This window comes from Chiloscyllium plagiosum, unplaced genomic scaffold (assembly GCF_037043375.1).
Source record: "Chiloscyllium plagiosum isolate Xiang-an unplaced genomic scaffold, Cpla_swu_hap1 HiC_scaffold_9, whole genome shotgun sequence".
NCBI lineage: Eukaryota > Metazoa > Chordata > Chondrichthyes > Orectolobiformes > Hemiscylliidae > Chiloscyllium > Chiloscyllium plagiosum.
This window is the reverse complement of record NW_028270147.1, coordinates 118044107-118058466: the sequence shown is the minus strand read 5'-3', so window position 1 is coordinate 118058466 and position 14360 is coordinate 118044107. Positions and strand designations below refer to the sequence as shown.

General features: G+C 45.1%; 1 gene segment (V, D, J or C); it reads left to right on the top strand.

Annotated features, from left to right (window-relative positions):
* The first annotated feature begins 2408 nt into the window (after nt 1-2408).
* Nucleotides 2409-9439, top strand: LOC148149280 (Ig kappa chain V region Mem5-like). The segment is given in 3 exon segments: nt 2409-2511; nt 2698-3027; nt 8563-9439. Coding segments are annotated over 3 exon segments (708 nt in total).
* Nucleotides 9440-14360: the final 4921 nt, after the last annotated feature.

The window sequence follows — 14360 nt, the reverse complement described above, 5'->3', positions numbered from 1 at the left end:
AAATCATTGTTAACAGTCTTCATTTTTTTAAAAATCTGGTTCACAAATCTCCTTCAGGGAGGGAAATCTGCCATCCTGATGGAAATCTGGTCTACAAGTGACTCCCAACTGATAGCAACGTGGGTGACTCTTAAATGAGCTCTGAAATGGTCGAGCAAGTCACTCAGTTACAGCAAACTGCTATGAGTCAAAGAAAAGAAATGAAACTAGACAGCATAGTACGCATTGATCAAGACACTAGAAATGACAATAACAAACACAACCCTGTCGACCTTACAAAGTCCTCACTAGTATCTGGAGTGCTTATATCAATATTTGTAGTGCTGCCTCACAGACAAGTCAAGCAACAGCCTGACTGTACCTTCCTCTCAGAATCATAATTTGCAGACAAATGTCCCAGACACCACCATCAACAGTTGTTACTCTTACTGACAGATATACACATATCATACTTAGCTATCACAGGCATGCTTTATTCCAAAGGCAGGACAGACACAGAAGAATGTTGGCAGTGCAGTATACAGTTGGGAGGGAAGAGCAAGGAAACCCCTTGTTGTTTACCAGCTAATGCCTTCTCTTGGCTGATGAATCAGTAGTCCTTCATGCTGACCACCACCTGGAGGCACAAGTGAGAATGTACACTGTGCAGCAACAGAATTGTATTTACCCAAAAACTGTGAGTTGATCACCTGGAATATCCCACTCTACGATGACCATTAACTGCAGAGCAATCAACCCTGGTCTGATGAAGAGTGCTAGAGGCATGCCTGAAGTAGCACTGAATACTTAGAAATGAGATTTCAATCTGATGATGTTAGGATTACTTGCATGCCAAACAATGGAAGCAGCAAGTGGTAGACAGCGCTAAGTGATCCCACCACGAAAAGATCAGATCGATTACATTATGGGAAGGTCGTGATTGTCCTCAAGAGGGTACAGAGAAGATCTACCAGGATGCTGCCTGGTCTGGAAGCTCTCAGCAATGAGGAAAGATTGGAAAGGCTGGGGTTGTTTTCATTGGAGCTGTGAAGGTTGAGTGTGTACCTGGTAGAGGGGTGTAGGTTATGAGGGCAGAGATAGAGTGGGGAGGAAAGCACATTTTCCATGAATAACGGGGTTAATCACCAGGTGCAGAGATTGAAGGCAACATAGGCATAGAAACATAGAAACCCAGAGCAGGAGTAGGCCATTCAGCCCTTTGAGACGTGTCTATCATTACATATGATCATGACTGATCCTCTCTCAATGCCATATTTCTGCTTTCTCCCATCCTCCTTGATCTGTCAAAATGTAAAAATATTACCTCTTTATTTTTCTTAAATATATTCATCATCTTGTCCTCCACAGCCTTCAGTGTTAGAGGATTCCACAGGTTGACCACCGTCTGAGTGAAGAAATGTTTCCTCGTCTCAGTCCGAAATGCTCTACCCTCTATCTCTCTGAGCCTGTGTCCCCTGGTTCCAAACTCCCCAACCAGGGGAAACTTCCTCCCGGTCCAGCCCTGTTATAATTTTATATGTTTCAATCAGATCCCCTCTCATCCTTCTGAACTCGAGTGAGTCCAGGCCCAGTCGAGTCAGAGGCTGAGAGGAGAGTTGAGGAGAAATGTTTTCATCCAGAGGATGTAGGAGACTGCAACGCACTGCCTGAAAGGCTGGTTGAGTCACGAACTCTTTGAACATTGGAGTATTGTTTAGATATTCACTTGTGTTGCTATAGCCTCCAGGGCTATCAACCAAGAGCTGGAGAATGGGATTACTGTTGTCAGATCTTTGTTGACCAGCACAGACACAATAGGCCAAATGGCCTCAATCAGTATTGTTCAGGTCAATGATTGTCTGAGACAGAGAGAGAGAGAGAGAGAGGGGCGCATGTTGTGAGTTTGAGATAGTGAGAGAGGGAGGCCTTTAACTGCTATCTCAGGACTCAGTGTTGCAGTACTATAGAGATCAGATCAAGAGTGACAGAGAAGGAGAGAGGGAGGCAGACAAAGAGAGACTGAGACAGTGAGAAACTGGAAACTCAGAGTACAGGGAAAAAAGGAAAAAAGGAAAAAAACAGATCAAGAAAAGGGGGAAGGATAGGAAAAGATGCTAAGAAAGGGGGGGGGGGGGGGGCAGACAGACAGTGACCAACCAACATTGAGGGAGAAGGGGAGAGAGAGTGGCATCAAGACATGGAGAAAAAGAGACAGAGATGTGAAGTGACAATGTAACTGGGAGAGGACAGAGAGGGAAATGGAGAAAGAAAATGAAGCAATGAGTCAGTGTAAGACAGGCATAGATATAAATGGAAAGAGAGGGAAGAGGAAGTGCGAGGTGCTAACGAGGCTCTCTCTGCCTGATGCCATTTACATACTGAGGAACACCCAGTCAGATTCTCACAGGCTGCAGCTTTATAAAGCAGAGCCCAGTGAAGGGAGAGTTTATCAGGAACTAGGCACAGGGACAGGAGCACACACCATGATTTCACACATCCAGCTGATCTGGCCCCTGGCATTCTGTGTCGCAGGTAAAAATCTCTCTCCTTCCACCTTGAATCTTTAGCTGCTCTCCATTTCACTCCAATTCCACTGAATTTTGATCGAAGGGAAAATGCTGAAACCAGAGGAATGCTCAGTGTCTCCAACAATCTCTCATTTGACAGGCTCTTTCTGCGACAGTTCTGACTTCACTGTGTTTCTCTCCAACCCCTCAGGTATCAGTGGGGACATCACCATGAGCCAGTCTCCCCCGGTGCTGTCAGTGGGACTGGGCCAGACCGCAACCATCACCTGTACGGCCAGTCAAAGCATTAGCAATAATATTGCATGGTACCAGCAGCGAGAAGGTCAGAAACCCTCTCTCCTGATCTATGAAGCAAAAGATCGATTCACAGGAGTCTCCAATCGATTCACCGGCAGTGGATCAGGGACCAGTTTCACCCTGAAAATCAGCAACGTTCAGAATGAGGATGTCGCTGACTATTACTGTCAGCAGTATCAGAGCTACCCTCTTACGTTCAGTAAAGGAACCAAGCTCAGACTGAGTAAGTAAACCTCAATCCTCTGCTATTAACCCTGTCAATACTGAAACTTTCTAAAACACAAATGCTAAATTGTTGAAGGTGTTCGTGGGGAGCTGCAGTGAATGAAATTGTTAATTGAGGAGCACTGTGTCTAACAGGGTGTCCAGCTGTATTTCTTTAGTTCCATTGTCTCTTTAAGCAGCAAGATATAAGTCAGTAAGTTTTACTCACCGTGTGGAGGAGCTCTGTCCATTTGCAGCCTGTGATCCCATTCCTGCAGCATGGAGTGAAATCAGTGAGTAGCCTCCTGCCAGTCTCAGTGTGATGGACACGGGCAGAGTTTGATGTGAGCTCTGGCTCCCTGTCCCAGTCTCTGATCTCACTGACCTCAGCAGCAGCAGCAGCAGCAGCAGCAGCAGCACAGTGAGACACCGAGCTCCCACCTCCCTCAGCTTTAACTCTGCTCAATCACACAGTTACAGAATTGTTACAGTGCACACAGAGACCATTCCGCCCATCCTGTCTGTACTGGCTCTCTGAATGAGTAATTCACTGTGTCATTTTCCTGCCTTCTCCCTGTCACCCTGCACATTGTTCCTTTTCAAATAACAGTTTCATTCCCTTCGGAATGTTCCATTTGAAGCTGCCTCCACCACATTCTCAGACAGTGCATTCCACACCTTAACCGCTCACTGGCTGAAGAGGATTTCACCATCTTACTTTAGCTTCTTTACCCAATTACTCTCCGTCTCTGGCCTCCCCCTCTCAATCCTTTCCTAAGTGGGAACATTTTCTCCCAATTTACTCTGTCCAGACCCCTCTGGATTTTGAATTTCTCGATCAAATCTTCTGTCAGCCTTCTCTTTGTAAAATATCCACATCCTTCCTGAATTATTCACTTTATCTATGCCCGTCATCCCATTTTCCTGGGTTAGGCCCATATCCCTTTAAACCTTTCCTAACCATGTACCTGTCCAATGGACTTTTAACTGTTGCAATTGTACTCACCTCTACCACTTCCTCTGGCAACACATTCCATATATTCACCACTGCCTGTGTGAAAAAATTGCCCCTCAGTTCCCTTTTAAATCTTTCCTCTCTCACCTTAAACCTATACCCTTCAGTTTTGGACTCCCTTACTCTCGGGAACAGACCTTGGCTATTCACCCTATGATTTTATAAACTTCAAAATGGTCACCCCTCAGCCTCCTACACTCCAGGGAAAATAGTGCAAGCAATAATCAGCCTTCCTCATAACTCAAATCTTCCAGTCTCAGAAACATGCTTGGAATTTTTTAAAATCCTTTCCAGTTTAATAACATCCTTCCTATAGTAGAGCGACCAGAATTGTATACAGTACTCCAAGTGTAGCTTTACCAATGTCTTGTACAGCCATAATATGATATCTGAACTCCTGTCCTTAATGCTCTCACTGATGAAGGCGTGTGCCAAATACTTACTTTCCCACTCTATCTATACCCGTGGTGCCACTTTCAAGGAATTATATACCTGCACCCCTAGGTCTCTGTCTTCGACAACACTCCACAGAGCCCAATCATTAACTGTGTACATCCTGCCCTGGTTTGTCTTAAAAAAATGCAATATCTCGCATTTATCTGAATTAAACTCCACCAGCCATTCCTCAGCCCACTGGCCCAGTTAATCGAGATCACATCGTACCCTTCACTGTTCACTGTGCCACCAATCTTAATTTCATTGGCAAACTTACTAACCATGTACAATGATTAGAACCAGGTGGATATTATTGACTATGAGATCCTTGATTGGGGTAGTTAACCTGGATCAATCAGGGAGCTCTGGCTGACTGATATAAACAGGGGATTCAGAGAGTCTCCTGAGTTCAGGGACTGACTCCAAGCTGGCTGGCTGCAGCCAGTGTATTCTGTAAATAAAGGGTGACTTGGTGACAGGATACCAGCCTCTTTGTAGTTGTTTCATCATACCTCCAGGATTCTCATCCAAATGGCTGATGTATATGATGAATAATGGTGAAGTCAGAACTGATTCTGGCAGCATACCGCTGGTCACATGCTTCCAGTCTGAACAATACTTTCTACCAACACACTCTGGCCTTACTGTAAAGCCAACTTTGCATCAAACTGGCTAGCTGCAGCCATCCCTCGATTCAATGTGATCTAACCTTATTATCCAGTCAACCATATCAGACCTTCTTCCCTAAATGTCCTCTCACTGACACTTGATCTACTTGGGCCTCCTCATTCCCAAGATCCAGTTCTAGCAGAGCCGCCTTTCTCATTGGACTGGAAACAGACGGCTGGAGAAAATTCACCTCAACACACTCTCACAACTCTGGCCCCTCTCTGCCCTTCACAATGCTACTAATCCAGTTGAATTTTGTTTAATTAAATGTCTCCATTGTAATGACTCTATAATGTTTGCAACTCGTCGTAAATTTCTTGCAGATTTGTCCCTTGAATAGTCGGTGAGTTACAGACTGCACTGAACAATCTGATTGCAACTTTTTTGTTCCTTATCTTGAGCCAAATCGAATCTGTCCTTCACCCTTCTGGGGCATCCTCTTTCTCCAGCTCTGCACTGATCTCCTTAACTACTCCCACCAGACAACCATCCTTTTCCCCCTTTTCTCTCTTTCCTGAACACCTTGTATCCAGGAATATTGAAGACACAGTCCTGCCCTTCTTTTAGTCCGGTCTCTGTTCGAGCCACAACATCAGGTTTCTACTTGGCACTCTTTGTATGTAACTCCCTAGTCTGATTCCCTATACTTGGTGTAGGTTCATATATGCAGTCACCCAGAATTAGAATTTATTACTCATTCCCTCACTCTGCCTGCTCAGTTACTATTCCTTACTCTGGTGTTATCTATCTTCCCAGGATTCTGTAGGCCTTGGTGTTCTTCTGTAATATTATCTCCTGGTTCCCACAGGCCTGCAAAGTTAGTTTAAACTCTCTCCAAAAGCACCAGAATGGTGTTCCTCTGTAATATTATCTCCTGGTTCCCACAGGCCTGCAAAGTTAGTTTAAACTCTCTCCAAAAGCACCAGCAAATCACCTACAAAAAACTCAGTCCCAATTCTGTTCAGGAGCAAGCCCTCCAGTCTGTCCCATACCTCTTCTGGAGCCAACTCCAACTCCATAGAGTTTAAAGCCTTCCCTCCCGGACCCTCTTTCCGGCTCCACATTCACATGAGTTATCCTCTGGTTCCTATTCTCACTTGCATGGGCCACTGGGAGTAATCCAGAGATTTCTACTTTCGTGCTCCTGCTGCTAATTCCCTGCTGAACTCCCTAAATTCTGACTGCAGGACCACGTCCTTTTTCTCCATCCATCACTGGGACCGATGTGGACCACGACTGCTGCCTGTTTCCCCTCTCCCCTCAGGGTGCACTGCAGCTGCTCGGTGACATCCTTGACCCTGGCACCAGGGAGACAGCACATCATCCTGGATTCCCATCTGCAGCTGCAGAAACACCTAGCGATTGCCCTCACTCTCGAATCTCCTCTCACTATCGTTCTTTCAGTCTTCCTAGTGACCCCCTGTACAGCTGAGCCCCCCGTAGTGCCAGGGACTTGGCTCTGGCTGCACTCCCCAAATGAACCATCATTCTCATCAGGATTCTGAACTGAATCCTGGTTGGAGAGTGGGAAACACTCAGGGGATTCCTGTATGAGTTGCCTGGTCCTTTTGGACTGTCTGCTGCTCCCCCATTCCCTCTCTCCCTGCATACTCTGAAGCTGCAGAGTGACCACATCTAGAAACGTGCTATCCACAGAGCTCTCAGCCTCACGGACGCTCCACACTGACACCAGCTGCTGCTCAAGCTCCAAAACCCAGAACTCCAACTGCTGTCACTGACCACACTTTCTGCTCTCATGGTATTTCAGGAGTGACTCTGGGAGTGCTCAACATTGACTCTGGACCCCATGAAGTCTTATAGCATCAGGTCAAGCATGGGCAAGGAAAACCTATCTGTCTCACATCAGTGGTAGGGATACGATTTGAGGAAGTTTTGAAGACAGAATGAATCTCCATTTCAGGGATAGTCAGTGTGGCTTTGTCAGAGGGAGACCAGGGCCAACAAAAATGGTGGAATTTTGTCGAGGTCACTGGGTGTGTAGATGAGGGTGGTGAAGTTGATATATATGCTTGTATTTCAGCAAAGCCTTTGACAAGGTCCCACATGGGAGACTGATAAAGAAGGTAAAAGCAAATGGGATTCAGGGTAACTTGGCAAGTTGGATCCAAGCTTAGCTTTGGGACAGGTGACAGAGAGTGATGGGAAAAGGCTGTTTATGTGACTGGGTCCAGTATGGAGCTGCATACCACAGGGATAAGTGCTGGGACCCTCACTGATTATAATATATACAAGCAATGTCAATGAGAATGCAGGAGGGGATGATACTGAGTTTGTGGACAACATGAAGATTGGCTGGATGGTTGAAAGTGAGAAAGATGGTCTTAGGATTCAGGATTGATCAGATGGGCAGATCAGAGGAGGCTGGAATTTAAATCTGTTAAATGTGAGATGTCGCACTTTGGAGGAATTAACAAGACAAAGGAGTACTCAATGAATGGCAGGACACTGGGAATCTCAGTGTGAGAACATAATCTTGGAGTGATTGTCCACTGATACCTGAAAGTGCCAGGGCAGGTTATTAGAGCAGTTATGAAGGCATATTGGATAGCTGTCTTTGTAATTTCAGGTGAAGATTATAAGAGCAGGAAGGATATGTTCGAGTGATGCAGAACTTTGGTTAGGCCTCAGTTGGAGGACTGTGTGCAGTTACAGTCACCACACTGTAGGAAGGATGTGATTATGCTGGAAGCGGTTGCAGAGGAGATTGACTAGGAAGTTGCCTGGGATGGAGCATCTAAGACGATGTGGTGAGAGGCTGGATACACTCGGATTGTTTACTTTGGAGCAGAGAAGGTTGAGGGGGAGGATCTGACAGAGAGGTGCAGGGTATGGGGGAAGTGCACACGTTAGGAAGATCATAACTGTTCCCCTCAGACAGAGGGGCAATAACAGGATGGCACACATTCAATGTGCAAGGTTTAGAGGGGATGTGAAGAAATGTTCCTTCCCCCAGAGGGTGGGGGTCTTGGATACATTGAGCAGTACTTGGATAAGCACCCGAATTGTCATAATATTCAATGTTATGGGTCCAGTTCTGGAAAGTGGGTGGAGAGTAGATTTCCAGTATCTTAGTTGTAAAGACTTGATGGAGTGAATGGCCTCTTCTGTGCTGTATGATTGTATGGAACCACCTGCTTGTTAAAACATACTGCCCTCTCTTGTCTGATACATCAACCTCTCCTCCACGTTGAACACTTGGAGGAAGCGCTCAGGGTGTTGATGGCACAAAATGAACTCTGAGTGGGGGACTTCAATGCCCAACATCAAAAAGAACGTTTAATAAATGTGCATTCGTTTGTCGGCTTTGTAAGTATTGTCTACAAATGTTCAAATGAATTGTTTTGCCAATTAAGGTTCTGAGAGTTGAAATACCTTCGAATGGCACGAATTAAAATTGTTTCTCTTGTCTTTCAGGTCGTGAGAACTCTCAGCCCAAGCTGACCCTGCTGCCCCCCTCCCCGGAGCAGGTCAATGCCAAGGGCACTGCCACCCTGGTGTGCCTTGCCAATCACTTCTATCCCGATGAGCTGGAGGTGCAGTGGAAGAAGGACGGTGCAGTCATTTCGGATGGGGTTCAGACCAGCAACTACCTGCGAGCTTCGGACAGCACCTACAGTGTCAGCAGCCTGCTGACCCTCTCTGGGTCTGACTGGGAGTCCAACGCTCGCTTCTCCTGTGCCCTCACCCACGTGACCCTCTCCTCTCCCCTCAGCAAGAGCATCAGGAGATCAGAATGTGTGTAGAGTGTTTGAGACAGTCCACAGAGGAGACACAACTTTAAACAGAACAGGGCTGAGCTGGCAGGACAAAGGTCATTGTCAGGAGTGAATTTCAACTCTCTTCCTTCTTGGGACAGCTCGGGGACACTTCTGAGGTTCAGGAGTTAAGACAGATCATTGGGACAGCGCAGGGGGAGAGCTTTACTCTGTATCTAACCCCATTCTGTCCCTGAACTGGTGATATTTGATGACAACGATGTTAACCTGTCATGCCAAGAAAAACCTCTCAAAGGTGCTGAAGACTGTCAGCTGTACAAAACAATGTGAACCTCCAAAGTCTCTGCTTCAGTAAACCAGATCTCCTTCCTGCTCAGCCACCAGTTCCAATTTACGGTTTTGTCACTGTTCAAAAGGACAGGCTTCTCATGTTATTGAAAAAATCTCCACAAGTGTTTTCCTCAAGCTCCAATGTGGCTGTGAATTTGTGCAGCTTCCTCTGTCTGGGCTGTTAATTGCAGTCTGTTTTCTGTCAATGTCAATCTGTAAAAGGGAATAAAGATGAAGAAGATTCAGTCTCTGTCTCGTGTCTGTTTTGAAAATGGTCAGAGCTGAAGCCTTAGGGAAAGGGTGTGTGAAGTGAAAGGTTGCACCATCAAGGCATGGAACATGAGGGGGGCAAAAAGATGGGGTCCCCAAAACAGGAGGGCACTGCTACAATTGTGGCCAGAAGGGGCTCTTCAGCAGAAATGCAGGGCCCCAAGGAAACCTTCCCCAATAAATGGGGAAAAGAGGGAAGATGTGTTCAATTTCCAAAAGGCAGGGGACTGATGCTGAGAGGAAGCTGAACTCAGATTGTAGACAGGGAAGGTGCATACCCAGAATGGAGATGGCATCTCTCTCCTTCAATGATCCCCCCTTGGTGCTCTAAAGGGATAGTACCCACCTCAAATACATGTGCCCAATGGTGTATGATGAATGGGGAAAATCCTGTGCCCACATGTGCGCGGGTGGAGAACGGGGAATGTATCTCGTAGACACACTGATTCATCCATCAAAAGGACTGGGATCAGCTCTCTCCAGTACAGGACCAATTGGAGGGGTTCAGCCGGGTACATCGGCGATGGAAGAGCTAGCAAAACCCAAGAGTGCAAGGGTGGGCTCCCTGGGCACTTAATGGGAAAGCATCTGAACATAATACAGAGAGATCACTAATGGAGTGTTTGGAGCAGATTGGCTCTTTGTTGATGGACTGGCAATGGGTCTTTACACAGTTGGTCATTTCAAACATGTTCTGCTCCATATTGGGGCAGGAAGGGCTGATGACCGGGACATATTCACCTTCCTGTTTAAAAATCAACAATATTGATGGGTCTGTCTACCCCAAGGGTTCCCAACCTTCCAGCAGAGCATGGCACAAGGGCTACAAGAGTTCAGTTCAGCTCCCCCAAACACTTTGGACAGTGGATGGCTGACTTGCTGCTGTTATCCAGAACTGAGGAGGAGGACTTGTCCCTTCGGGATGACAGAACTCCCAGGAGCTGCTCGGAGGGATCCAAATATTGATGTGTTCCCTGGAACAGCAGGTGAAAAGCTGCTGCATTGCTCAGGCTCCTTGATGCCACATACCATCAAAGCGGCCTTGATGTCAAGTGCTGTCACTCTGCCCTCACCTCACTCGCATGGTCAGGGAGAGCTCAGTCCACTGACTCACATTTATCTGAATGAATTCCACTTGTTACTGATCAGCCCATCTATATCGTTTTGTATCTTCTACGGCTTCAGGTAACCTCAGTCAGGGAAGGTCAATAAATGGAAAGCATTAAAACTTTAATACAAATCCTGAAGACAATTTCTAGTTTAATAAAGGAATGGATACCTTTCATTTTTAAGTGAAATCAGCAGTTCTTTATTGAATTAAAGTTATTCAGGGTAAATACATCTGTAGTGAATGTGTAAAACTACAGCAACTCCCACTCAGGGTGTTTGGATTGGAGGCTGAGTTGAAATAATTGGTGACACATTAGGGAGGTGCGGAGATACCTGGAGACCTTGTTCCAGAAGGAGATTATAAGCCTCAGGACTAGGCAGTCCAATTCCATGGTGTAGTAAGGGGCAGGAGGGTATGACTATGAGGGGGTCAGATAAGGGTTTGGAGAATACTGTAGGACAGGGAAACCCCTTAATCTTCTCAACACGAGTGAGATCAAGGTTAGCCTTTCCAATCTTTCTTCATCACACAGCGCACACATTCCAGGGGTCAATAAAATAAACCTCCTCTGAACCACCTCCAATGCATTTATATTCTTCCTTCAATAAGGAGACCAAAACTGTGCACAGTTTTTGAGATGCAATTTCACCAGTAGCCAGGAATAACTGAAACATCACACACACACTTTTGTTTTTAACTCCTCAGTTAGTCTCATTGCAATAATACACAACATTTTGTTACTTCTAATCAAACAACTTCACATTTTCCCAAATTATACACCATCTGCTGATTTCTGTCTCCTCATAGAACGTATCTCTATTGGTCTGGCCCCTGTTCTGTCATCTTCAGCAACCTACTTTCTCTCCATATTTGTGTCATCTGTGAATGTAATCCCCAAGCCTTCAATCCCCACAGTGAGAGAGATTGGAAACAGTTGAGGGCCCAACACTGAACACTTGGGGCACACTCATCATATACGGCCAATCTGAAAACGGTTTCTTTCTGGACACTCTGGGTTCTGCTCGTCTCCCAGTTTTCTAATGGATATTTCCTTCAGGGTACACTGTTTCGAAAGTTCAACAACTGTATCAGAAGGTGTGGAGGTAGGGGTAGTGAATATTTTGAAGTAGAGATAACAGATTTTTGTCACTCAGAAGGGTCGAGGCTGATACAGACTCAATGGGAATGTGGAATTGGAAACACAAACAGATCAGCCATGATCTTATTGAATGATGGAGATTTAAATCCAATTGGATTTTGTATCCTGGGCATATTTTAAATTAATTGTTAAAATTTGAATCCGGTTGGCGTAATTTCAAAAACAACCCAACCCAAACTAATGTTAATAACCTCACCGCCAATTGTTATGTACTTTCAATTCTCAGTATTCTCTGTGACACTGACAGCTAGTCACAGACTCATGTGAGCACCCTATTCTCCTAAAGGGACCACACACACTTTTGACATCATAACACCTCTCCTCTTAAAAAAAACAACCATCAAATTGAAAAGATGGCTTTTTTATGCTCTCTAAATCTTAACTCCGCTATTATGAACTACACATGTCAGTAATATAGTTACATATTTCTTACTGATTTTGCATGTATATGTATCAGTTCTTTCTTATCTGTATCCTAATTCAGCTTATAATTTGTAAGTTTAAACCAATTGAATGTTCTGTTCTCTGTACTCACTCGTACCATGTCTGTGTAAAAAATTTATTCGACTCTTCATGCTTCCTTCTTTATGTCTTAACCCTGCACTCTCAGTGTTGCTGGGAAATTTGAGAAGCACATTTATTCACTTGCTCATTCACTCCCTTGTCAGCCTCTCTTTATCTCCCGAAACTCCACTCAACACCAATCTGCTGGGTCAGGAGCAAGGCTTTCAGTTCAATGTATAAAGGAACCTTTTCCAGCACCAAACTGGTGAGTGTCGGCTGGAGAACAATATTCCATTGTTCATGTCTGCTTCAAAAACCAAAGTGTTCAGCCATTCCATGCAGCTTCACTGACTCCTGAAGGGATCAGGCAAAGAGGAAGAGTTTGTGGAGCTAGTGTTGACTTGCTGAGTTTTCAAACCCATTACAATGTCATTGTCTGCCCTGACACCGAGCAGATGTTCCCATCACAAGAGGCTCCATGGCCCTGAGGACTGTGAGAGTGAGCCCTGTCCATTCAGCTCGATCATCAAGCTCCAGCCTTCCTGATGTGGTGGCAGCCAGGAGAACCCTGCCCATGGGAGATTCTACACACGCTCCCTCCTTCCCTGCAGGGAAAGATGGTTCCATGGCCCTGCTTTCTCTCCAAACAGATCCAAATTTGAGTGTTTCTGAAAAGAAGAGACATTTTGTCAAAGATTTTTGTCTTGCGCACATCAGGAGAATTTGCAAGAAATGCCACAGCAAAGGAAAACATCATTAATACTATTGTATTCATTGTGGCAACACTTCGTCCAATTAGGGCCCATTGGCCAACCAAACAGCATTGTCTTCTCATCCAGAATATATAGTTCTTTTCTGCTTAAATTTGTATTTTTGCAAATTGCCCTGATAAGCGCAAAGCAAAAAGCTTCCACAAAATGGACATTTTCTCAGTCATGTTCTGTATTCTCAAATGACTATTTGATTATAATTTCCTCTTTTGCTTCAGATACGTTTAAATTCTAATAAGTAATTCTGTACCTTTTTGAATGGAGGACTCAGTTTATTATCACTCACTAAACTCCAATAACTGCATCAAAATATTTTTCTCCTTTCTGTACCTGGTGTGTGACTGGAGAATGTGTCACTTTGTCTTTCTATTTGCCGACATTAACAGTAAATCTACATTTACTGTGCTTATTTCTTTTTCCTTGTGACCTAGATCCCCACTCCCTGTACCATTCTGCACTGCCCCTCAAAGAAGCACATAACTGTGTACCATATTCTCAAAGTGACCTAGCCATTCTTCAGTACAGCTGCCATGGTCGCTCTCCCCTCCATCTACTCACTTTCCAGAGTAATTTCGAAATTCACATTGGCCATTCCCATGTCTTTTTCTAAAGTGGTTCCTAATTTTAAGGATCGATGTCACTAAACATCCTTTCTTCCTAGCCGCAGTGATTTGTTTACAAAATGAGCTGCACTTCATCCTTAATCATTCTCGGAGTCATTACAACCAGAAAGCTTTGTGCCTGCTCTCAGTAGAAAAATTCAATTAATCTCATTGTCCTGTTCTATCCAAATAGCTTCCGTTTATGTGTTACTGTATTTCTGGTGTATTCAACTGCATCTGATACTTGCCTACCTAATGCTCTTACACCCACTGATGCCTGTTGAGGTCTCCCAGATAAATTGCTGCTCTTTGCAGTTTGGTGACCCACTTTGATAGCCGTTTGTTCGGTCTTTGAGTGTAATTCATTTTGTGCCTGATCCTAGTGTCAATCCGAAGGGCACTCCACCTTTCAGTCTGACAAACCAGGGTCACCCATGTCATGGCTCTACTTCTAGCCTAGGCTCCAGTCTTTCAAGCCTCACCAGTTTGATCATTTGAGTTGCTCATCATTTATTTTGATTTCTCCTGGGATGGGCCGGGCACTGACCGTGTCTGCTCTTGGTGGCCCTTCCTTAATTGTCCTGGAGAGGGCGGTGGTGAGCCATGTAATATCTGGGAAGGAAGGCGCTTGGATCTGAACAAATAAAACCCATCAAACTCCATGTCATGTTCATGAATGTTCTTTGGGCAAGGGAACTCAGTCATCACCCGGTCTGTGACTCCAGTCCCACAGTGACGGGATTCATTCTT